Here is a 26862-nt window from a genome sequence, read left to right as displayed (position 1 = left end):
AAAAAAGTTGCCAATCGAACTGACGTATTTTATTGTTCCGAGAATGAATTTGCAAAGATTACATTGTTTGTGTTGTGTTATTCTTATTCTTAGTTATAGTATAGGTATACCTATATATAGTAGCAGTATAAGTTATATAGTTTTTATCGCATTGAGAAACTGTAAAGATAGCTGTATGATTTATTATATAAATAAATATTTTAAGACATTATTACATAAATTGACTAAGTCCCACAGTAAGCTCAATAAGGCTTGTGCTGTAGGTACCTAGACAACGATATGTATAATATATAATTATAAATATTTAAATACATAGAAAACACCCATGACCCAGAAACAAATATCCGTGTTCATCACACAAATATATGCTCTCACCAGGATTTGAACCCGGGACCATCAGCTTCATAGGCAGGATCACTACCCACTAGGCCAGACCGGTCGTCAAAAAAAGAAGTCAACGAAGCAACGATTCATTTTGATAAAACACGTCGCGGAAAAGAGAGTGGTTACAAGGAGCAGTTTACTAACCTGCTGTATCATGTTCTGCCTCTCGCTCATCATCTGCTGCTGTTGCTGGTGTTGCTGCTCTATCGCCATATGTCTCTCTCGCTCGTGCATCGCTGCTATCGCGCGTTCCCTAAAGATCAAACATATTTAACATGATGACTCGAATGTTTCAAGGCCTCTACAGAACGTCAACAGAGTGAGCAAGTCTTAAGGCATGTGCACACTGAATGCTTGTGAGACGGGCACGTGCACGTGCGCGTTGTAATATATAGAACCTTATGAGTGATGGCACAGCGCTTACGTGAAGTTTGCGTGCGCAACTTTTAGCGCACGAGCACGTGCACATCTACGGAATAAGCTAACTAATTACCACTACTTTTGAGGTTAGAAAATCTCTAATAGTACGAGTAGGTATAAAATTATGGAAGTATTGCTTATTGCTCTGTTCACAAGCAGTATAGAGTGAGAACATTTACCAAAACTTTATGAATCCTTATATACAAAGTATACATATGTTTTGGACCCGGGTACGTCCTTAAACTACGTCAAAAGAGAGGTATGGGCATTGTGAATGTCATCTCGCTTTGTGTGGTAGGGCACAGCCAGTGGATGTCATTCCAGATCTAGAGCAGAGCCCAACTGGGGAAGTACCTCCACCTTACAGAAAACAGCAGCCAAATAACACTAGACCCTACTCATAGTGTTGTGTTCCTGCCGTTGAGGGGGAGGGTCGGCAACGCGCATGTTACTCCTCTGGAATTGCAGGCGTACATAGGCTACGGAGACAGCTTACCATCAGACGGGTAAGCTTGTTTGCCACCGTCGTGGTATAAAAAAAAATATTCCCAGTCATACTGATGAATAATAAAGGTGACTTCGACTTACCTTTCTCGGCTTTGTAAGGCCAGCTGTCTGTCTCTTTCTAGTAGTTGCGCTTGCATTCCTCTCCTCTCGCGGTCCATAACCGACTGCGAACATAAAACATGGGTCTGAAACGAAGCTAACATATGTCATCAGATAAAGCTTGCATTCCTATGTCTCCGAAAGAATGTAATATATTTATTTATTTTTATTTTATTTATTTGGGGCATCAACAGCCATACAAAAAGTAATAAAAAAAGTAATATAGTAAATAAGTAAGTAAGTAGTAGTAAAGTAAGTAATAGTGAACAGAAAACATAGCCAATAACAGATGTCCATATTTAGGTGACTTCAAGACGTATTATATAGACTTAATAACTCCTAAGGATTTAAAGTGAAATTTTATTGCTGTAATATTTGTTTACCAAGGTGTATTCGGGTAATTTCGGAAACAGGGTAATCCCGAAACTCATTTGAAAATCACTAACACTTTTTTGTAAGAAGAGTCTTATCGGAATTACCTACTACCATTTTTCATGTTTTTTTCCTTTCGGAATCACTCGAATACACCTTATACAAATGTGTGTCTGTTTGAGAATGTGTGTAAAGGCTTGTGCACACCGGATGTCTGTGCGTATACGTGCACGTGCGTGTTGTAATATACAGATCATTATGAGAGATGGCACACCGCTTGCGTGACGTGTGCGTGCACGGCTCAAACATTTTAGCGCACGTGCACGTCTACGCACACGCAGCCAGTGTGCTCTGACCTTAAGCCTGCATGCCTGCGACTACTAATCAAATCAGTTTCTTTTTTCGAACTATCAAAACGATTTGCTACTATCGAATTTATATGAAACACTAGCAAATAACGTCACGGTCAACTTACCCACTATAGTTCTATACGAATTATAAAATAGAAATAGTGTCTAAAAATAACTGCTATTTACGTTTCTCTATTAATGTTATGGTGCTTTATTTCAAGCATGTTGTGAAATAATTTATTTAAAATACAGTATAATCAATTGTATCACCTATACCTATGTTTTTGCACCGCCTACAACTTATCTGCTTTGCCTAAAGGTTGACTGGTAGAGAATGCCTTACGGCATTAAGTTCGCCTATTGTACAGTGTGTTTTCTTATGTGCAATAAAGATTAAATAAATAAATAAATAATATACCCTATTGAACCACGTGTTACCTGGTACTGCATGTGCTGCGGATGGTGTGGATGCTGCGGGTGGTGGTACTTGTGCACGATGCCCATGTCGCGCTCGCGTTGCATCTTCTCGTGTAGCCTGCAAGTACACCCTCTTTACTACCTTCATATACAATAGTAAGGACACACAGCACATGACGTCTTAACGTAAAAGAGAGAGAGAGAGAATGTCTGATAACAGAAGGCCGCGACGTAGTACAAAGAGTGGGGAAGTAGGTTATCTTCATACAAACGCACCGCGCGCGGCTTGTATGTGTGCGCCATAGTATCTATGCGTCGCCGCACGCACACTCAAACAAAATCTCGACCCGTTACTCAGTGCGCCAGTCGGGGCTATTGTTTGAGTGTGCGTGCGGTGACGCATAGATACTATGGCGCACACATACAAGCCGTGCGCGGTGCGTTTGTATGAAGATAACCTACTTCCCTATTCTTTGTAATATGGCTGCGAGAAAGGTGAAGCGGGTCGCTCGCGTTCTCTTCTCGCCCCGCCTGGCATTTGCTTCGCGGTGATGAAGTCCGCGATGATGATCTGACCCGTAGGCGTATCGTAATTCGTAATCTAATACGCGCGTAGATGGAGAGCGCTACGAGCAGGAATAAGTTCAAACAAGTTCGCACACTTTTTTATTCTATTTTACTAATTTCGACGCGTAATACTGACGTAAAAAACAAAGCGTTACGCTTACGGTCTATGTGCGTTTTTAAGCCGTCTAAATGTGCAAACTAACCTCATGTCGTGCTTGGCGTCGGGCTTGGCGTCGGGCGCCTGCCCGCGAGGGACCGGCAGCGCCGACGCCGACACCGCCGCGTCAACCAACGACGTGAACGCTTCGTGACCTACAACAAAATATTACTGATTACATTTAAGGCAACTGAATCGTTTTTTTTTTTCATTTATATATATTTTTTGTAATGATATTAATCGCGTTATTGTAACACAGACATAATATTTAAATTCACCGAACGATTGAAAACTATGACATTTCGAATATCGATCGTCCGAGATAATACTTGCGTTTAGTAGCAAATGTAATACCGGTAAATGTAATAGCCCTCGCTCAAAACGATGCCGCCATACCTTTGGCCTTTGCTTTATTAGATGGCGCCACTTTTTGATATTAAACAAATTTAACACATATCAGTGAAAGAATAAGGATCAAAGTCAAATGGCGTTTTAAAAGTTTTAATCGTGTATCGAAAGATGGCAGTAAATTCACTGTGGCTACAAAGTTTTCTTTGACAATCCAGCTCTATTTCAAATTCTCTTTGCCGTCGCCCATGGGTACCCACCCAGAGGGGTTGGAAGTGTATCACAACTTCTGTTGACATTTGTCTGTAAGGGGTGAATGTTACGTAACTCACCTGGTGGAGGGGGCGGGTGCACGTGGTAGGAATGTCTAATAACAGAAGGCTGCGAGTAAGGCGAAGCGGGTCGCTCGCGTTCTCTTCTCGCCCCGCCTGGCATCTGCTTCGAGGTGATGAAGTCCGCCATGATGATCTGACGCTGGTCCATGCCCGAGTAACGGCCGAAGGCTGCGTTCTGTATAAAAATATTATATTTAAATAAGTTATAGCAAAAATTTCATTCTTGGTACGTACATAAAAGTTTTTATCGCTGACTGTACTTTTCTTACCAAAGGCAACTAATACTCATCGAGACAATTCTAAAAAAGCCCAAACACAATTAGGTTGCGTTGTTTTATCACAGAGTTCCTATGGCCATCTTCTGTCTCCATTAGATCAGCTCGATGGCACCATAATATTGCATTGTCACCCGACTTACATATGTATGCAAATTTTCAGCTTCATCGGAAACCGGGGAAGTGGGCCAAATTTGACTTGCAAGATTTGAGCCATACAAATACATAGTTACATTGCAAGATAAATAAAATCTTGTATAATATTTATTTATTTTTCAATTCAAATCGTCCGTATCATTTAATTTTGATGAGAGAACTGAAAATAGATACAAATTGAAAATTAGAGAATGTTTGATTAAATTAGTTTAAAATCAAACCTTAAAATTGTTACCGAGTTTTTTCTCTAACCAATCAAATTTTATGCTGGACAAACACCCTAGCGAGTTAGGGTAAATTCAAGCCAATTTTTAAAATTAAAATTTTATTTCATACGGACCATTTTCCCGAAAACTTAAAAAGCGGCAAGCAATTTTGAAAACTACTAACCGGTGAGAAAGACTGCGGACTCTGCGGCCTCTGCGCATTCTGCGCCCCAGGATAATAGGCCCCACCAGGACTCTTCCTCTTATTGTACATCTCATGGAACCGCTGCTTGTCCGGCAGGTGGTGTCCGTGCGTGCCGTGCACCGGCGTGCCGGCCGTTATGGACCCCGGCTTGGTGTCCGGCGGGGTCCGGCGCGGCTCGTAGCGGGCCTCCAGCGGGGTCCCCAAGGTTATGGAACCCTTGGGGTTCGGCGCGGGTTTCAAGGTCGGGCGCGGGGCGGCGACGGGTTTCGGTTTCGAGTTGTAGAGCGTGGGGGACTCGCGCTCTAGAGGACGGTACTGTTGCTGGAAGTCGGAGTTGCGGTATTGCGGTTGGGATATTGATACCTGTGGAGATGAAATATGTGAATAAAGGACTGTATAATCACTGTTGAATATTTGTGGGTGATCGGGGTTTCAGATTTATAGTCAGTTACACAGTTGAGATAAGATATATGTCCGCAGCCGCTCGTAAGATCAGGTAGATCGTGACATTCCTAGGCATAAGATGAGACATGAAAGCCCCCTCTCTTTTTTCTGGGCAGTTTCCCCTTCGGGCATCCGAAGCAACCTAATGAACCTATCCTACCTATCTATTGGTTTAATCTAACTACCCTCAAAACATTACACAGAAATGTTACGATCGGCCGCCGATTTATGCATATACAATATGAGGATTAATACGTTAATAACGTCCCATTGGCTCTATGTAAGGAAACAGTTGTGTTCTAGGATATTTCAAGAGTGTGGTTGTACAGCGGGAACAGTTAGAGTAAAATGTTGTTGATATAACAACCAGGCTGAACATTATTCCACGCATTTTGAACCTTATGAAATGGAAATTAAGTTCAAAATAAAGTGTGAAAATCCCCTTTACCCTTGTTTGGTATACTGACCGTTTTCCCCGGCTGAGGGAAGGCGTGGTCGTGCCTCGGCTTCTTGACGCTGAGGTCGAGCAACGGCTCGGGGCGCTCGCGCTGGTCGCGCTGGTCGCGCTGGTCGCGCTGGTCGCGCGGCTCGATGTGCAGCACCACCACGCCGTCCTTGGCCGCGTCGGGCTGCAGCGGGGTGATGGTGGCGGGGCGGTTGGGCGAGCGCGGCGGCGCGCTCACGTGGCCGCTGTTCACCACGCTCAGCGTCGCCAGCGACTCGCGCGGCGCGAGCCCTGTTGTCACCTGACGAAAAAACACCTTTTTTTTACGTACTTTGCCAGGTGAGTACAGGGTAGATACAGAGCATAGTTCACAATGTATAAATTTTAATATGGGATTAATGCTGTAAACGAAAAAAGCTTTGATGTGAAAAATTTTTGCTTTTTCGCATTTTCGATTAATCGTTGCGAAAGTTAAACATCCTTCAGTATGGCGAACATATTTCAAAGTATAATGAATGAAGCGTTAAAATCACACTCCAAAATAGCTTCTACGTCCATACATGATATAAGAACTATTCTAAAAAGAGACATGTCATTTTTAGTCATAAAAATCAGAACATTATTTTTTTTTACTGACCTTGGGTTTAACGCTGGGCGGGACGGGCTGGTTGTTCTTCAGCAGGCTGATCTCGATCATGTTGAGCACGACGTCCCGGACGGTGAGGGGCGGCGCCCCCGGCCCGTTGCGGAGCAGCGCCGGCGCCGCGGCCGGGGGGACCTGCTGCAACACACGCGCGTTACTTACTTATTATCAACACTATTTAAACACTAAGTTGTATTTGACCTAGACTCAAAAATAACTACATTAAATTACTAAATTTAAAAAAAGTTAAATTTGGTTTAATAATTTTAACTTCCAAGTATGTGCACGACTGCGGGCCCACTTACATATAAAATCAAACACAACGAAAATTTGGGTTCCCAAAGTTCCCACGTATCGAGCATTTTGTTCGGTTTAAATTCTCCGCCGCACTCTTTGCAGTTTGATCCTGTTTTTAAATGACATGACGGCCGCGGGCTCTCCGCGCTCGCCGTGTCCGTGTCTCCGGAGCCGAGCACGCTGTCCGACACGTGTACAGTGTTTAGTACCAACCTTAGCCTGCGGCGCGTCGTTCTCCTCGTCGGCCGTCTCCGTGGCGCTGGAGTCGTACTCGTCGCGCCGCGGCCGCGCCGGCGCCGGCTCGGGCGGCGGTTGCGGCCGCGGGCTCTCCGCGCTCGCCGTGTCCGTGTCTCCGGAGCCGAGCACGCTGTCCGACACGTGTACAGTGTTTAGTACCAACCTTAGCCTGCGGCGCGTCGTTCTCCTCGTCGGCCGTCTCCGTGGCGCTGGAGTCGTACTCGTCGCGCCGCGGCCGCGCCGGCGCCGGCTCGGGCGGCGGTTGCGGCCGCGGGCTCTCCGCGCTCGCCGTGTCCGTGTCTCCGGAGCCGAGCACGCTGTCCGACACGTGTACAGTGTTTAGTACCAACCTTAGCCTGCGGCGCGTCGTTCTCCTCGTCGGCCGTCTCCGTGGCGCTGGAGTCGTACTCGTCGCGCCGCGGCCGCGCCGGCGCCGGCTCGGGCGGCGGCGGCGGCCGCGGGCTCTCCGCGCTCGCCGTGTCCGTGTCTCCGGAGCCGAGCACGCTGTCCGACACGTGTACAGTGTTTAGTACCGACCTTAGCCTGCGGCGCGTCGTTCTCCTCGTCGGCCGTCTCCGTGGCGCTGGAGTCGTACTCGTCGCGCCGCGGCCGCGCCGGCGCCGGCTCGGGCGGCGGCGGCGGCCGCGGGCTCTCCGCGCTCGCCGTGTCCGTGTCTCCGGAGCCGAGCACGCTGTCCGACACGTGTACAGTGTTTAGTACCAACCTTAGCCTGCGGCGCGTCGTTCTCCTCGTCGGCCGTCTCCGTGGCGCTGGAGTCGTACTCGTCGCGCCGCGGCCGCGCCGGCGCCGGCTCGGGCGGCGGTTGCGGCCGCGGGCTCTCCGCGCTCGCCGTGTCCGTGTCTCCGGAGCCGAGCACGCTGTCCGACACGTGTACAGTGTTTAGTACCAACCTTAGCCTGCGGCGCGTCGTTCTCCTCGTCGGCCGTCTCCGTGGCGCTGGAGTCGTACTCGTCGCGCCGCGGCCGCGCCGGCGCCGGCTCGGGCGGCGGCGGCGGCCGCGGGCTCTCCGCGCTCGCCGTGTCCGTGTCTCCGGAGCTGAGGACGCTGTTTCGTACAAATATACTGTTATTTCACAAATATTACAATTTCGTTTCGGTAACACAATGACCGGTTGTAGAGCTAGATGGTATATAAGTCCAAGGTTGGTTATAGTCGTAAAACGGCCGTTATATAGCATATCATGTGAAGAAAAGCAAGTAAATGTAAGAGAAAAAGCTGTAGAGCCATATGTAGAGCTTAGTTGCAATTAGCTTGTCGTTTTTGTTTTGTTTTCCGACCAATAGCCAATTACAACTTTACTGGCATTAAATAAATCATCATCAGCCGGCACATGGTGAAAGGAGTTGTACACGTAATAAATCACACGTTACTTATTAACACCGCGTGATTGAAAGTGACGAATACTGGTCTGTCACACTGTCAAGTCAAACCATCATATCCGTACAGCTTATCTATATGCCACCACTCACCACTACCCATTTGACTTAATAAATAGCAAAACAAACATACCTATCATCCGTATCGCTGCCCTTCGGCGGCGGCCGCTCCGCCACCAACGCGTCTAGCTGCAGTTTCTTCCGGTACGTGAAGTAGAACGCCTTAAAACTAGCCGGGGTCTTCCCACTGCCGGCCGCCATCTTTTCCCAGGACGTCCCGTGTTCTCGGAGTAGGGTTCTGAATCTGGACGCTTCTTCTTCGGTCGGGTCCGGGGTTGGGTGCTCGCCGACCGTTTCGAGCCAGCGAGTGATTTTCTTGAAGCAGCTGAGACAGCATTTGCTGAGGTCGCTTGGGATGTCTGCGGAAGAATGGTTTTGTCAGAAAGGAAGCTATCTCTATTAACTAAGGTATTCAGCTGAATATAAAAGGTAGATTTATTTGCCAGCTGGAGTTTAAAATAAAGCATACCATTTATTTGAAAACAAAATGTTTCGTCGGAAGACCGACTAAGGGGCAAAGAAACGATCAACTTACTCCATTCGTCAAGAAGAGGTTTCTTGACTTCAGGCGAGAGGTCGTGCCACTTGGGCGGCAGGTGCCGCAGTCGCTTCGCGCGCACCTTCGGCCCGTGGCACGATGGACACCAAGTGTACCTGCAAACAATAGTTGTGGTTTAGATTACTCAAGTATTCAAGTGAGACCGCTTGACCTGGATGTAGAGGTCTTTAATGACTAAGGATCGGTGTCCTCGAGACCTCTGCGAACGCTGGTACTTCTCAAGTTTTGCACTGACTGTTAGTGCCAAGTTTATCGTCGAGACCGGGCCGGCTGTTTGAACAACGCCATCAGAGCAGAGGTGAAGTGACCGCGAGGATAACTCTTGACTCCAGCCTATGACATCAAATTATCTTCAGAAGACGAAGAAAGAATGCCACAGACACTGACAGCATATTATCAGACAAGAATGAACGCAATCACCAACAGGTTTCCAATATATAGACGCGGTTTTCAATATTTAGACGATGCTGAAGCATGAAAACCTTAAATATCTGACAGCCCTTGGATAGATCCCACAGTGTCAGCAAAGGTCTTTATGGGTGCCCTGGAGTTATCTATACACAGCTTACCTGCAGCGGACGCACCTCGTGTGGCAAGCGTCGCACACCCGACTGCCCGCCGCGTCCTCCCGCAGCCCGTAGAACAGCGCTCGGGACCGCGACACAGCGCGCGTCGCGCCGGGGGCGCCGCAAACGGCGCACGCCGCCGGCGTGGGCGTTGGTGTCGGCGTCGGCGCCGCGGCCGGCGTTGAGGGCGTGCTGATGCGCTCGATCACGGCTGCAGACAATAGAGAAACTACAATTAGCACGGGTTTAATAAGGAGAGAGTAGATTTATGATTTCCTTCCTGAAACAAGGAATGACTGGAAAATTATGTATCTTTATCCTTTTAATCGCTTAGAATTTTTCGTCGATCGTGTTCGTTAATATGATAATTTTCCATGTAAAAGAGATTGACTTAGAAATTTCCCAGTTAAGAATAAATAAGAGTATGTATCTATTTTTATTTCTTATGTATATTTTTTATTGTACATAAAAAAAAAAACACGACAAGTACAAATATATTTAATTAAATATTGAACAACCGATGAGTACAATTACCTAGAATAGAACAAATTATAATAATAAGACTACCAATAACTTTGCTCATAACAAAATTTGATTAAGATCAATGTGGAAAGACCGTCTACAAGCTCTTTCGTCGCTTCTAACTCTTGCGTTTGTCCACACATGTACTCTTCTTACAGAAGGACGGTAAAGGAGAAGGAAGGAAGGAAACTCTTTCTTTTAAGTGGCCCACTGATTACCAGTTCGCCGGACGATATCGGCCTGTCAGTTATTCGCGATTGCTAGCTTTTGCGAATAACTGGCAAACCGATATCTTTACGAGAACTGGTAATCAGTGGACCTCTTTAGACTGTGCCTGAGCTAAGTAGGTATGCGTATACATAAAATATACGAGGCAACCAACAATTTTATATGTCTGTCTAGGTAGGGATACCTTAATTTTTTATTACTTCATAATGATCTGCTATCAACGGTATTACCGTTAATCCCCTGACATATTTAAACACTGTTTTTACTTCATGGGATATAATATTAAACAACGGTTAAATCTCGTGCTTCGCCGATAATCGGGCCGGTATAAATAATGAGAGCTAAGCTCTGTTAATCTGCTTTGGCTTGCAAATTGCGCGCAGAGCGCGGCCTGGTTCCCAGTCCACACACTGAGCGATTCAAAAGAACCAGTATAAAAAGGCTTGTGTTTTTTTTATCTCAGTTCTTATTTTAAGTAAGGAGAAATAAGACAACAAATTGCAATAAGAATGGCAGAAATGATTGTTGAAGTGCGTGGTCTCAGGGGATTCAAACGCCTCAAACATGAAGGCACTGTTATCACTGCTGCAGGTCAAGTCCATGGTACTGATTGTATGGAAAAATATACTATTTAGTCTATAAAATATTCTGTTTACCTGGTTGTGCTAAATTTTACATCGAAATTTAAAGAATTGCGCGGTATCTTTCAATTTCATTTTAGAAAACAACCTTCCATATATTCCTTATGTGTCCTTAGATATATTATAACCTAATATTGAAAAGAACGGCATATAAATCGATCAGACACCGTTTTTAGATGACAGACCCTACAATGCAAAATAGAGCCAGCGTGAAGTGTACAGCAACTACTTAGAAGCATGAATTGTTTTCGCTTTCGATTTAGGTCACGAGATGGCAGACCCTCCAACACGCACGGTCTCTATAGGATTCGATTCATTGAAAATTTGTCAAATTCCCCCTCATTTTCACTAAGTCAATTAGTTAGTCAAAGATAAAAGCTGACGGTCGCGAATAACCTACAGGCCGATATCGTCCGGCGAACTGGTAATCAGTGGGCGCATTTATACTGTTTCTATGAGGCGAACGCTTGTTGCTCTGCAGGTGTTGCAATAGCGGCAGCCGTGAATATTGCATGCGCTGCCCGTCCGCCTGATTCTGATTTACGGATTAAGCCAGATTTGTTTGTACATTATCCAACGTACATATTGTTACCTGCACTGCACAACTAACCTACAGAAACTGTAGTGTTTTTACCCTTAGCGAGCTTTTCTGCGAGGTGAATAAATTTTACTATAGAACGCGAACCGGGAAGACAAGAAAAAAATATTGATTGACTGATTCGTACGTTTTGGCTAATCCGATGTAAAAAAGGACATGTATACTTCAACGCAACCATTATTTGAATTCAGAACTATCGCCCTGCTGAAGGAATAAGATCTTCAGGCGATTTCATTCTGAAAGTAGCAAGCATCTAAGTTACTCGATAGTTGTATTGTGTTGTTTGAAGAAAAAATAATTATATAAATATTATCAGAATCTCCTGGAGCGTTTACATACCCCGCGCCTCCACCATGTAAAAGAGATACGGTCTATCTGAGGTGGGGAATGTAAACGCTCCAGGTAGATCCTGATAATATTTATATATTTTGTCTTCAAACAACACAATGCAACTATCGAGTAACTCAGATGCTTGCTACTTTCAGAATGAAATCGCCTGCAGATCTTTATTCCTTCAGCAGGGCGATAGTTCTGAATTCAAATAATGGTTGCCAGTTACCTATCACGAGACTGTGAAGGTTTCCAACCTTCACAATACTAAGATCCAGGGGGCCTAGCCACAAGTCTCTCTATCGCACATATGGAATAATGATAGAGAGACAGATAGGATTTCGTTGTCGTAGCGCAAGCGATTGTCATCTTCGCTAGACACCCTGATCTCTTGTATGCTTGTCAAAGCGTAAATTTCTTAATGTTCACAATTATTTATAATAGATAAAAACCCATTAATGCATTAGGCTTGTGCCTCTAACGAGTGTAATCAAAATTACCATTAAATTTGGACTTCATGTTGACTTGTGACTTTTTATTCGTGACAAATAATACGACTATATAAACCTAGCGTACTCATATTTGCTGTTCCATAAGTTACTTGGTCAAGGATTTAAATACACCTTAAACACAATGACGACCAACAAAAAAAAAAGTAACATCAATTGCCAACAATATTTACTAGAATTTATCAACGTGGTACGTTACGATTCGCAAATCTAGTAAATTGACGGGTAACGCACTGTGAGTGCCTTGACGTGCAATATTGTATTCCGGCTGTCGGGTCCGGTTCAGATTTACGGATTAAGCCAACAAACTATGTTACATTGGATAAATGTAAGTTTCATGTTCGTAATCAAACAAGACCTTAATTTAATATTGTTTTACTATTACATACATGAAAATTCTACCACAAAGTATGTCACAAAAAAAAACAAGTTATCTTTCCAACAAAAAAACGGAGCCAATTTGGGAGTTACGGTAACAGATAGGTACAGTCAGCATCAATAGTAACGGATGAAACAATGCGCCAAAAGTATCTGATATTCTGGATAACTTTTCCAAATATAGATAAATCTCTAAAGTTAACATTCAAAAATATATCTTTTACCGTCTTAATTGTTCCTCATATAGAACCACCACATTTCGTTTAACTGTTACAGAATGGTAGATACTTTTGAAACCTTGTTTTATCCGCTACTTTTGATGCTGACTGTACATACACCCATAAAATATATAATCGAAAGATTTGCGTCCGATATTAAAAATTCCTAGTTACATAGTTAAAAGTTCCATGCTGATAAATTTTGACTTCATTTTGTCACGATTTAATTAAACCTGTTGCTTCATTCAACGACAATAATCTGTTTTTCCTTACAAAAAGCTTGAAAGCGCCTCTTCAAACCATGTTATTGACAAAGTTAACATCCGAACTATCCCAACACAGTAATTGGCGCTAAACTACGTTTGTACTTTGTAGAAGTTGCAATATTAACTCGGCGATAATTAACTTCGCCGACAACTCGCTTCATGCAGCCGCAGCCCGCGGGTTAGCTCTTGTATTTAGTATTTATACAACTATTGTTGTTTTAGCGATTGTCATTATCTGAGTCATGGGTGTTTTCTATGTATTTAAGTATTTATAAATATTTATATATTATATATATCGTTGTCTAAGTACCCCTCAACACAAGCCTCATTGAGCTTTCTGTGGGACTTAGTCAATTTGTGTAATAATGTCCTATAATATTTATTTTTATTATTTATTTTACTATGGGTATCTTACAAAGTGATCGTCCATAAAAAAGCAGAAAAGGTTTTTCCACTTCTAAATATTTTCCATTCAACATGATTTTTTAGTATGTTATTTGAACCAATGAAAAACATCGGTTTTACTTTTTTTTCTAAATTTGCAATATTTTTTTTAAACCTAGAATATATTATGCTGATGCGATCCACATCAAAATCAAAGCGATTTTAAGATTTAGTTAGTGAAAAACGTTTTCTCCCGAAATGGAATTTCATAGAAAAATTACCGTTATTTCGCTAGGATCGCAAACCTATTCTTCCCTCTTATGTACTTTTAATACTGTTGTTATTAGTGTAAGGTCAACGTGTAAGACCATCTACAAGCTCTTTCGTCGTTTCTCTAAATGAAAACTCTTGCTTTTTTAAGTACCTACACTTACAGGTCTGTAGAACAGAAGGAGCGAAGCTCTTCCTTTTGTGACTGAGTCTGAGCAAATTACTTATTATTGGGACCGTGCGAAGTGCGTGGTGGGGGTAAGTAAAGCGATCCCAGCGCATAAGGTGGTAAAAATTTGAACTAACTGCAGATAGCGTCTTTAACATTTCGTACAATTATATGGCTCGAAATGAAACTTTGAATTACGATTACTCCTAAAATATTCATTTAAATTGTATGGTGTAAGGGACCATTGTAATCTGTATGAAATGCTTAATTTAACTAACGTATTTATTTTGATAATTGTTAATAATGTATCCATGTAAATAGCTTTGCTAATGCCACATATTACGTGATCTTTTTCTAGAAGTTAAGAATGGATATAGTAAGTTATCCTTAAAAGATAGACATTTCACATCGCGGACTTTTTTGTAGACCTATGAATGAGAAACAACCCCACCATACATTGTGTTGTTATAGCTCAAACGGATTAGGCAGCGTTTTCGATTAAAGCTCCTAGCCAGCGTGATTTTTTCAGACAACATCGTTATATTTCAAACAATTTACACAAAACCTTAACAACTTATATACTTAAGCCTTCCTCAAGAATCACTCTATTGATAGATGAAAGTCGTATGAAAATCCGTTCAGTAGTTTTTAGTTTTGGAGTAGTTTTATAAGATGTAGTGAATTGACGTTTTCCCCTAGAATTGCGGACACTAGGTTGCGTGACAGTCGTGCACGCTCCCAATACGAGATTTCTTTCCTTACGACTTTATATGTATGGCAGTCTTCCTCACAATTACCTTATCTCAAAAACCTACAATCAAAGGGTTCACGTCTCTATACTATAATTAGGGCATGGAACCTACTTTAGAAATTTTGCAAAAAGAACGATTATTTCACTTAATAAAGAGCCCTGTCTTACCTACTAAATAATGTGCTTTTTTGGGTTGAGTCTGATATTCTATTTCATTTCTCCGTATAAAAAGCCTAAAAACTTCTGATGAAACCCCATTAGATATTGACAGTGAACATTCGGACGAACAATCGGCGCTAAACTCGGTTTGTTCTGAGGTTGCAATATTAACTCGGCGATAATTAACTTCGCCGACACTTCGTTTCATTATTCAGCAAGCGGGTTAGCTCTTGTTCGTTCTACTATCACTGTCGTTTTGACGAATATCGAGCATCGGGGGTAATGGAGACTATAGATATATTCCGCTAATTTTCTTTACAGGAATTCAGGTACAGTGAGGGAGATTATCCTTGTGTGATTTGGATAGGAGGATATTTTTCTAGGTATAATTAACTACAATTTTGTTGACCTATTTCTGTCACACTATATCTCTTTTATTTATTCGTATCGTCAAAGGTGCGTAGCCTCGGATGGGGTACCACAGTGACCGGGTGGTCTAACTAAAGGTTAAAAGAGGTTACCCGTGAAAACTGTATCACCGGTTCGGATCTTCGGGCACTGGATGCCTTGGTTACATTTTCTTTCAATTCTGTTTACCTTTATCACCATAGAAAGTATATGTTACGATAAATTTGTGCACGCTTGCCCTCACAATTTGAGCACGTTTGCCGTCACTATTTGAGCACGTTTTCCGTCAGGATTTAAGCACGTTTGCCGTCACTATTTGAGCACGTTTTCCGGCAGGATTTAAGCACGTTCGCCGTCACTATTTGAGCACGTTTGCCGTCACTATTTGTGCACGTTTGCTGTCACTATTTGAGCAAATTTTCCGTCAGGATTTAAGCACGTTTTCCGTCACTATTTGAGCACGTTTGCCGTCACTATTTGTCCACGTTTGCCGTCACTATTTGAGCACGTTTGCCGTAAACATTTGTGCACGTTTTCCGTCTCGATTTAAGCACGTTTGCGGTCACTATTTGAGCACGTTTTCCGTCAGGATTTAAGCACGTTTGCCGTCACTATTTGAGCACGTTTCCCGTCACTATTTGTGCACGTTTGCCGTCACTATTTGAGCACGTTTGCCGTACTTAAATATTAGAGCACGTTTTCCGTCTCGTTTTAAGCACGTTTGCGGTCACTATTTGAGCACGTATTCCTTCACGACTTGAGCACGTTTGTCGTCACTATTTGAGCACGTTTGTCGCTACTATTTGAGCATGTTTTCCGTCACGATTTGAGCACGTTTGCCGTGACTAGTTGACGCCGACTGTACTCACAGTAAAACAGCGCAATTAGTGAATCCCAGTGATCCGTGTACAAGTTGTAATTGGCCGTTCTGCAAACTCCCGTATTGATCTTACGAGCGAGTCTAGGCATTACGCGGTCTAGGTATTATGAGCGTTTATCAAAGTTGGGCTAGCGGTGCAGTTTACCCGTTAGCTGCGAAATATCTACGTTGTGAAATGCATAGAATATTTTGAACATATTGTAAAGTTTATTTAATTTATTGTTGTTTTTTTATTGGGAAACAAACAGCTTACAGTTTTACAAAGTATTAAAAAAAAAAAAAAAAAATTTATTCAATCAAGAGTAATTTACAGTTATCATATAGTGTATAGTACCTCTTTTTAAGTAAATCTTTACCTGTGTTAAGAGGTACTGCTCTTTTCTTAGATCAACAAAAATCTTAATTTTAATAAAATCCAATGAAACAATAAATTATTACAAAAATATTATATCTTGAAATAATATTAAACCATGAGTTTGGTGTACCTGTGTTTGATATATGTCCTTTCTTTTTCGTATTATTGAGTGTATATAATGTATGTAAGTTTATTCAAATTCAGCAATGTTTAGTAGTACGTTTTCGATATTTTGGTAAGTCATCTTTTTATCCAGTCCATTATACATTTTTTGCATTTATTATAAGGTAAGTGGTAAATATTTATTTGTCTATTGATGAAGTTATACAATTTTGCAGACCTGGTGGAGAATTGTCTACTCGCAAAGGTAGTGTTAATAGACGTAGTTGGTATAATATTATCTTTTCTTCTTCTATTTTGTACAATGGAATTAAAGTGCATAGATTTGTGCAGTCTTAGGGTGGTAAATAGAAATTAAAACATGAGCCAAAACATTTTCCACCAGTATATTAAAGCAGAAATTAAATTAAAGCTCTGGTGGCCTAGCGGTAAGAGCATATGATTTTAATTCCGGATGTCGCAGGTTCAAACCCCAGCTCGTATCAATGAGTTTTTCGGAACTTATGTACGAAATATCATTTGATATTTACCAGTGGCTTTTCAGTGAAGGAAAACATGATGAGGAAACCGGACTAATTCCCACAAGGCCTAGTTTACCCTCTGGGTTGAAAGGGCAGATGGCATTCGCTTTCGTAAAAACTAGTGTCTACGCCAATTCTTGGGATTAGTTGCTAAGCAGGCCCCAAGCTCCAAAAATGATGGGATAACGCGAGAAAGATGAGGATATTTAAGCAGAAATGCTCAAACGGAACTTAATGAAAATACATTGACAAAAGTATTATGAATTCAAAGCAATCAAGTAAGCAGGAAGTTAACTGAATTACATATAACATAGGTAAGTAAATGTCCGTGAACAAACAGATCGTCAAACGTTTAATCCCTAGATGTCGCTGTTTGCAAATCGTTAAACTGTCGCGCTCGGCTGGCCGCAAACAGCGACACGCCGGGACGGTGGGGAGCCAATTTTACAACGCAAACACTCAAAGACCAATCATTTCATTAGGTTTTGTTTACCCTAAGTATTTTGTTTGTATTAACAGTAATACGACTATGAAATTATATGTTATTAAAATAAGGTTTTTAAAGGGAAAAAAGCTGCGTATAAACTACATTTTATTCCTGTAGGTTAAGGATTGTCTACACCGCTGTTAAAGACGTTGACGCACCGTTTACGCAGCAAAAACTTGCGTGTTGAGTTTTTGCTGCTAAGACACGTGATCGCGTAAACGCTGCGGTAAATTCCGGTGTGAATAGTTTTGAAGGATCTATCTAAACAGTAGTTTTACTTTTTAAATAACATCTGCCTGCAACATACCCAATTATTTCGTCGTGCGTTGCACACCCATTATCTGAAAAACACCATTTTGTCTATCGCTTCTCTATCTCAGTCTATCAACTATTGATTGCTGGGAATTTTAGTCTTGTATCTGGCAAGCCATTTCCGTCAATAATAAAAAAATATATATATATAAGCGCGAGGGGCTGTCCTCCCATAGAATTTGTATTCGCGCCTTTTTCTATTGACAAAGTAGATTTGTCAAATAAATCACAAATTATTTATTGACTCCTGTTTTTGTCTACTGTATATGTATTAGTATCTAAATAAATATTACAAATAGCCAATACGCAGCATTATTAGGGCAAACGAAACCCAACGTCACAAATCCCAATTACCGCGTAAGCACTTGGACAAAGCGGTTAATTGTCCAAATGGATGATTTGCTATTCCGTGTACGGTCCGGGATTACGGTGACGGGATTAGGTCCCGGATCAGCGATACATCGCCGGTTTTTGACGTTTTTTACGTAATGGATATTACGTTGGGCGTCTTAGTTTGATTAAAATTGTCTACGAGTTGAATTATTCAAATAATCTTACTTTTAAAATGATTAACGGCCGGCATGAATTAGTGATCGTAAAATATTAAAAGTAGATCGACAGTTTTCGCACGTTACAGTTACGCATGTGATGTAATGGATATGTTCGCAGAAGTGATTTGTGATTATATGAATAGAGACAATTTTTAGCGGCACTAAAAAAAAACTAGAAATACGAATATTATAACCGATCCCTAGAAAGGCTAAGACAATATGAATGAGTGGATGAACGAATGGAAAGAAAAACTTTATTTCAGGCAACTAGTGGCCCATAGATAAATAGCCATACCATGCCCATAGATAATATGGTTATTGGATTTCCCATAATAAAATAAGTATCTATGGACATGAAAGAGAACAATCTCACATCTGAGGATGCCGAAGACCGGGCAAAGTGGAGAAGATTGAGTAGGAAAGCGGACCCTGGCGCTAGGCCGGGAAAACGCTAGGTTGAAGGAAGGAAAATAAGTAAAACTAAAACTAAATCTGTATTATGAATATTGTACATTAATTAATTTATTTGTTTGACATTTGATGACTTTCTTAAATAAGTTGATAATTTTGCTAATAATATGATAATATGTTTTGAGTTATGAATAATAAGATATTATATGCTGTGCGCTTGCAGGGTCCATGTGAGACATTGTATATCATGTATAACATCTATACTGTACAGTCAGCGTCAAATATTTTGTAGCAACCAAAGTAGCCAAATAGTTCGGTACACCATATATTTAGTATGGTGTACCGAACTATTTGGACACGATGACTGCTACAAAGTATTTGACGCTGACTGTACCATGGTTGATTATAAGTATCTATGGAGAGATTAACGATATGTAATTACAAAACGACGGCTACAATACAAATAAAATCAGAAAGCTTCTTGAATTGCATGTAAAATTATAAATGAATGAATTCCAACAAAAGATAAACAGTACCGAGCAAACACTTAATTCACTTAGAGCGTCCCGCGGGATGTTGGCGCGGTTTAGCACATCCAGGACCGCTGCGATTAGATATTTATAATTACAGTACATAGCAAAAGGAATTGATTGTAAAAGAGAGGTGAAGTCTAAGAAAAAAACCTGCTGCTTATTTTGACACCCAAAACAGATGGCGCTGTACTGCGCCATATGTTTTGGGGTCACTGAATTGTCAAACGTCAACTTTTGACAATCAGAGTTATCGCGAAATGTATCAACAGCGCCATCTCGTTTACCGGTCAAATTCGGAGCACGAAATTGTCTTCGATTTTACGCATCTTACTCAATTAATGTATCTTTGTACATAGTTATACACTAGATATCTATAGGTACGTGCTATATCTTACATACATACATACATACATATAATCACGCCTATTTCCCGAAGGGGTAGGCAGAGACCACGGATTTCCACTTGCTACGATCCTGACATACCTCTTTCGCTTCCTTCACTTTCATGACATTCCTCATACACGCTCGTCGGTTTAGAGTGCTCTTGACCTGGCCTTTCTTCAGGATTTCCCAGATTTGATCAGAGAAAGTCCGCCGAGGTCTACCCCTTCCAGCTCCCTCTTCTACTTCTCCCTTATACACTCTCTTTGCTATATCAGTTTGCTAAAATAAGGGGGGAATTATTCTATCGGCCGAATGCAAAGCCAATTACTCTAAAATCTCATTAAACACATTTACAAATGGACTGGCAAAAATACAACACCTATTTTTATTAGTTACATTGGTAATTTAAGATTTATATTCTAGATATTTTGTATATTTTACTGAGGTGTGCCAATAAAGAGTATTCTATCTATCTATCTAGATTTATTTGCCATTATAATGCACTTTTATATGTTCAAATGATTATCTTCAGTATTATAACTTATAACATTGAAGTGTGATTACTGATTAGAATTTACGGGGAAAAAACCCGACAGAGTTTCACATTAGAAGCCGTCTTAAGTTACTTACCTACTTATTACAAATTCGTACCATCACTAGAAACCCCCCTGCAGGAATATGAAAAGCAAAAATCTTGATTCAATTTGTCATAACAGAAAAAAAAATACGGAGTCGGTCCGTTTGTATAATATTCATGCGCTGTCGCGATTCTTTGCGTAGGACAACGTTTAAACAATTCGCGGGAGGCCCTGGGGACTCTGAGATATGCGGGGGTTAGTCAACATTACATCATTTATATCAGAAAGAAATAGTACTTCTAGAGGGCGTTTTGTAAAGAGCCCCCATCATATAACAAATGAAATAAACTAATATTATAGGACATTATTACACAAATTGATTAAGCACCGCAGTAAGCTCGATAAGACTTGCGTTGCGGGTACTTAGGACAACGATACATATTATATATAAATACGTACTTAAATGCATACAAAACACTCATGACTCAGGAACAAATATCTAAGTTCATCACACAAATAAATGCCCTTTTATGAACTAAATGGTTTAACAATTGTAAGTTGATTCAATCATGCTTAAAGAGTAGGTTGACAACAGATAATAAAAGCGGAGGAAAACAGATAAAAAAAGCCAGAACAGCATCACGAATCGTGCAGTCTAAGGCAACCAGTTACGACCTATCCTACGCGTGATGCGAACTCATCAACACACAGTAACAAGTCGGAATTATATGAATGGACTTATCGTTACTTTTGAAATCTTTGAAGGAAAATGATAAAATTGCTCAAGAGTTATACTATATCTCCTATTTACCTCAGACTGACGAAAAATCCGAACTATTAAATCGATAAAAACACGGAAATACCCCTCTAGCTAAATTTCAAGAATACATCAATATGAATTCATATTCAAAACATAATGTTTTCCTCTCAAACATCACCAGTTAAACAACCTAGGCCCCTCGCCGCTGTAAGGTCCCTAGGGCCCGAATCTGAAGATTGCTCCCGTTTTAATCGGGATATAGACTAACAATCAACTTTTATTTGCCTGACTGTCCCCTGGGTCCCCTTGCATATTGGGGTATAATGTTTTTGTCAAAAAAATTACATAGGCATAAAATTGCATAGAAATGGGGTTATTTCGATTAGCGATTCACTCAACACGTTCAAACAGATTCAGAAACAAATTTCTAGCAGAAATCCATATCTACATAAAAGCCTCTTACTTTCATCGTTTAATCTTTAATAAACGAAATCTAAATCTTTCTAAGAACAAGACATATTCAACTCAATATAGGCAATCGAATAAACTATAAGACCGTGATTTTGAGGAAATACACAAATTAAACAAAAAAAATGTAAAAAATATTTTCATCGAAAAAATTCAGTTGTGTTTTGGGCAGTGTGGCTTCCTTTCTGACTGTAATTATTACAAATAAGAATAACTACTATTCCTAGTGTCTTTTTTAGAACCCGTGGTGCCGTGACCACGATACCAACCACACATCCCTAACCATCCCTATAAAAGGCTCAGCCAACGAGTCCCGCTCGCAGTCCGCTGTCGGCTGCGGCCGGAGCATGTTGTCGCTGTACCGCGCGTGGCTCGGGCCGAGCCCGTGCGTGGCGCGTCCCGCGCCGCCGCCCGGCGCCCACCGCCCCGTGCCGCGCCGCGCCCGAGCGCCTTCCCCGGTCACACCACCAGCACCGTCACCATCATCGACAACCTCAAGCGAGTTGGACGTCGAACGCATCGAACCAGACACAGACAACAAGCGGTCATCCAGCACAGTCTTAGATATCGCTTCGTGCGACGGCCCCGTCCGATTCAGTCGCGTCCTAAACACAGCATGGAGAGAATCTTCTCCTGATCGTAACTGGCCATGTCGACATCGTAAGACGCGGACGACCATCCAGTACTATCCGTGCAAAACGTGCGGCTCCAAGTTCCCAAGTTACTACTTCGTGCATAAACACAGGAAGAGATGTCACGCTGAGGAGGTGGCAGCAGTGAATCTGTCCGGCGAACCGGAGCCGTCGACTTCTGGTGTTAATTAGGATTAATAGATTGAAGAACCCGACCGCATCACAAAATTTTAAAAATTCTCAAGTGTTTTGTGTTTTTGAGACTAACCTAACCTAACCTTGGCGAAACAGCAATAATATAAAGAAGGATTATCGAAAAACTACGTCCTTGTAAAGAAATTAGCTACTGCTTGACAAGCTCTCGTCAAAAGGTGACGCAAAAACGCAACGATATTATAATGTTCTCCATGGAAAACGATATTTACACAAGATAACGTTGACAAATCAACATTTTAAACTCCGCTAATTAGTTGCTTTATTTCCAAGATTTATTTAAACAGTAAAGCAGCAAAAATTCTTCATTTTTCAAAACGGAAAACGAAGTCTTTGAAAGAAAAGTGTTAAAAAGCCGGTTAAAGCGCCGGACTACAAATGTTTAAGTTGTTAAGAGACGACATGTCCAAGTGTTTTCTTTTGAAAGTGTTATAGAAAAACATATTGTTTTAAAGTGTCCGTGGTCGGGTGATAGTTTCTCAATTCTTAAGAGTAGTGAACTTTAAAACATATCAGTATTCGCGTGTGATGAAACGAGCTTATTTTACGGGCCGTAGGTTAAATTGATTTATTGTCACTGTTGAATATATGTTTAAATGACGTTGCGTTGTTTTATTCGATTCGCTTCGCTTTCGTTTTTGAATTATAGTAAAATCATTATGATTGCAACAACATTTTTGCATTCGTGGTAATTGAATGCAAAGCAAAATAATATGGGCGTCGCTAAGGGGGGCTACTAGACCAGTAGTCACGCACACAACAACAAAATAATGTAATGAATGATAATTTTGAAATAACCTCAATTGAGCAAATGACGTCACGGTCAACTTACCAACTTTTTATAGTTTTTACGATTTATAAAATAGAAATTGAGTCTAAAAATAACTTTTACAGTACATATGGGGCTACTTTATAGCACTAGTGCGAGAAGTAGCATATTACGTTACTGTGTCGAACATTTAAAGGGCCATATGTACTGTAAAACGTTGTACGATACATGTGCGAATAGGTAATTCGCAACTCGTGTCGATTTAAAACACTCCCTTCGGTCGTGTTTTAATTTATCGCCACTCGTTTCGAATTTCCTATTTTTCGCACTTGTATCGTAATGTACTACTCTCTACGTTTCTTTATTAATTATTTCACACCATGCATTAGATAATGATCTAATGCATGGTGTGAAATAATTTATTTTAAATACAGTCAACGTACCAGTGTTTTTTTGTACAGATAGCAAGTTGAACCGCCAACTGAAAGTTGGACCAAAATATTTCAAGTTATTTTTTGCGTAATATCTTGCGCGTAACACATTCACTCATTCAATACTGTTTTTGCAATTAGTACTCCATGTAGCTGTATGTGTACATTCGCCTTACATTTTCCTTAGTAATTGTACAGTCTCCATCAGATATATAGGAGCGGCGAATGCGCTCACAAATATCTGAACACGCCTCTATTGTCGAGGCGTTACAGAGCGTGTTCAGGAGGCCTACCGCGAAAATCGAAGTTCGTCAATTGCGGGCATTTTTCTCTGTCACTCTAATTACGTCTTAGTGAGAGTAAAAGAGAAAGATCCCGCAATTTGCGAATTTCGGTTTTCGCGGTAGGCCCCCTGATAAGTTTGACCGCCTCGGCCGCTCCGATATATCTGATGGCGAATGTAATGGTATAGTCAAAAATGTAGTACGCAATATTAACGATACATATCCTATATTCCTCTTAAATGAATAACACATTACACACATATTTTATTGAGCACTAAATATTCGCCGCTTTCAAAGGAATTTGATTTAATTACATTTATTTTATAACAATTCTGGGAAACTGATTTTAGCAAATGAAATCTATGAAATATAAATATCGTAAACTACCTTATGCCCGCGACTTCGTCTCCGTACAAAGATTTAATTTCAAATTTATAATATTATAGTCTGTATCTTTAGGTATTAAATAAACGTTAACAAAATCTGCCCTCAAATGGCTCCTTAAGCAAGTTGAGGGTAGATGAGAATATTACACGATCAAATAATGTAGGTTAAAGTCAAGTCGTTCAGTGACAGTGACAGATCCAAACGGTTTTGTATTTGGTTGGTTAACCAATAAATGTTATAACTACCCGAAAATGTACCAATTGTTTACGTTTATTTAAATACCTAAAAGTACATACTATGGTGACGATACAGATAATATTAATTATACGCTTTTTAGTAGGATTTTGATTGATGATTACACACACAGATTAACGTTAATCCCTTGTTTAAAGTTAATTAACATAACTAAATACTATTTAATGTAATCAAATGGCTGGATTCCCGCGTCAATATCAAGTTTGCGCAAAAAGCGAGATAATTAGCGAGTACATTAATTAATCCAGTCGCGGTTTCATTACGGCAAAGCAAACGAGCCGATAATTTGTTGCTTTACTTCACAAGTTTACTCACGAAATGTATAAAATTATGTAGAAACGTTCGATTTACGTATGCATTGTACTATTAACTATCGACCCGGACAAAGTGCCAAAAATATGTATGCACTACTTTAATGTATGGACAATAAGGTCGTGTATACATATTTTTGGCCCTTAGTCCGTGTCGATATTTAATACCTTCACTGTACTAAAGTTTTACAGGTTTTTTTTGTGGATACTATTTTTGTGTGTAGCAACTGTGACATAGCGTGCGCTGTGGATTGTTATTGCATTTTATTGGGCAAGAATACATTTTATAGAACTAATAGGAAAGATACATTGAGTAAGATGCGTAAAATCTAAGACAATATCGTGCTTCGAATTTGACAGGTATGTAAACGAGATGGCGCTGTACAGCTCCATACATTTTGCGGTAAATCTGATTGACGTTTGTTGACGAAAAAGTTGACGTTTCTTCTTCCTCGCGTTGTCTCGGCATTTTGCCACAGCTCATGGGCATGGGAGCCTGAGGTCCGCTTGACAACTAATCTGACACACAACAACGTTTGACAATTCAATGACCGAAAAACATATGGCGCAGTACAGCGCCATCTGTTTTGGGGGTCAAAATAAGGAACACGCTTTTCTTAGACTGTACCTCTCTATTCCAATCAGTTCTCTTTGCTAATAGGGCTTCCACATTGGCTGTTATAAAATGTTACACAACATCGTGTGACAGGGACACCTTGGTAGTATTGATACTAATATATTATGTTGTCCCTGTCATACGATGTTATATAACATTTTAAGACAGCCAATGGTGCTCACCAATCACCAAAAAAATCAAATATATTCCAATAAATCCAGCTTTGATGACTCATTTGAAGACAAGTAACATGTTCCGAAAGTGCAATCTAATTTGAACCTTAGATCGGATGGGTAAGGTTGAAATTCTACTGGCGCGTATGTGGTCGATAAATCGTACTATGCCTGGAAAAGAGTTAACTTTTAACTATGATAATATTGATAATAGAACACTTTAAAAATTAATAACTTAAATGCTGGTCACTGTCATCGTAAATAATATGTGTGCAATGAATAAATACAATTTTACAGTTACGATAATTGCCAGTTACACATTTTGTAAGGAATTTAAAAAGGAAATTGTGTATCTTTTTCTAAATTTATATTTTTTATCTTTTGTATTATATGATGTTTTAATACTATAGGGTGTTTATTAATATTTTGGGGTTGCATAATTTGATTTGTTCATACCAATATACAATAATAATAACAGAAACATTACATATTAAAGAAAATAACGTCGTTTTCATACTTTTGTCGGTTATATTGATAAAAAAAGGTATAATTAAAAATATATTTGAGCTATGACATTATGAATATCGCACATGTCGGACACGTCTCATTTATTTAGTTTGCTATATAAATTTCCATTCACAGTTCACTGTATATCGAATCCCTAAAAACTAAACAAACTATGAGACCCTCAAAACAAATAAACGTGTATTGTTTGTAATACGGCGGGAATACAAACTACGAGCTTCGTAGTCCAATGGGCGATCCCCGGGATCTATCGGTTCTCTCTCTTGTTCCTCGCGTTGTCCCGGCATTTTGCCACGGCTCATGGGAGCCTGGGGTCCGCTTGACAACTAATCCCAAGATGTGGCGTAGGCACTAGTTTTTACGAAAGCGACTGCCATCTGACCTTCCAACCCAGAAGATAAACTAGGCCTTGTTGGGATTAGTCCGGTTTCCTCACGATGTTTTCCTTCACCGAAAAGCGACTGGTAAATATCAAATGATATTTCGTACATAAGTTCCGAAAAACTCATTGTTACGAGCCGGGGTTTGAACCCGCGACCTCCGGATTGCAAGTCGCACGCTCTTACCGCTAGGCCATCAGCGCTTTTTTTTTTCCCGGGATCTATCGGTTGCTGGTAGGTAAAACCGTT

The 26862-nt window shown here is 40.8% G+C and overlaps 1 protein-coding gene across 1 annotated transcript in view; it reads right to left on the bottom strand.

Annotated features, from left to right (window-relative positions):
* Nucleotides 1-26862, bottom strand: part of LOC133529297 (bromodomain-containing protein 4B-like) — a 111844-nt gene that overhangs the window by 14562 nt on the left and 70420 nt on the right. The window contains exons 14-28 of the mRNA XM_061866994.1: nucleotides 9450-9657; nucleotides 8857-8975; nucleotides 8395-8680; nucleotides 7595-7929; nucleotides 7412-7538; nucleotides 7215-7368; nucleotides 6841-7164; nucleotides 6325-6468; nucleotides 5710-5988; nucleotides 4778-5161; nucleotides 3954-4131; nucleotides 3320-3428; nucleotides 2571-2667; nucleotides 1393-1475; nucleotides 529-637 (exon numbers count right to left, since the gene is read on the bottom strand). Coding sequence (XP_061722978.1) covers nucleotides 529-637; nucleotides 1393-1475; nucleotides 2571-2667; nucleotides 3320-3428; nucleotides 3954-4131; nucleotides 4778-5161; nucleotides 5710-5988; nucleotides 6325-6468; nucleotides 6841-7164; nucleotides 7215-7368; nucleotides 7412-7538; nucleotides 7595-7929; nucleotides 8395-8680; nucleotides 8857-8975; nucleotides 9450-9657 — 2936 coding nt within the window. The remainder of the gene's footprint in view (nucleotides 1-528; nucleotides 638-1392; nucleotides 1476-2570; nucleotides 2668-3319; nucleotides 3429-3953; nucleotides 4132-4777; nucleotides 5162-5709; nucleotides 5989-6324; nucleotides 6469-6840; nucleotides 7165-7214; nucleotides 7369-7411; nucleotides 7539-7594; nucleotides 7930-8394; nucleotides 8681-8856; nucleotides 8976-9449; nucleotides 9658-26862) is intronic.

Source organism: Cydia pomonella, chromosome 20 (assembly GCF_033807575.1).
Source record: "Cydia pomonella isolate Wapato2018A chromosome 20, ilCydPomo1, whole genome shotgun sequence".
NCBI lineage: Eukaryota > Metazoa > Arthropoda > Insecta > Lepidoptera > Tortricidae > Cydia > Cydia pomonella.
This window is presented reverse-complemented; position numbering and strand designations above follow the sequence as displayed.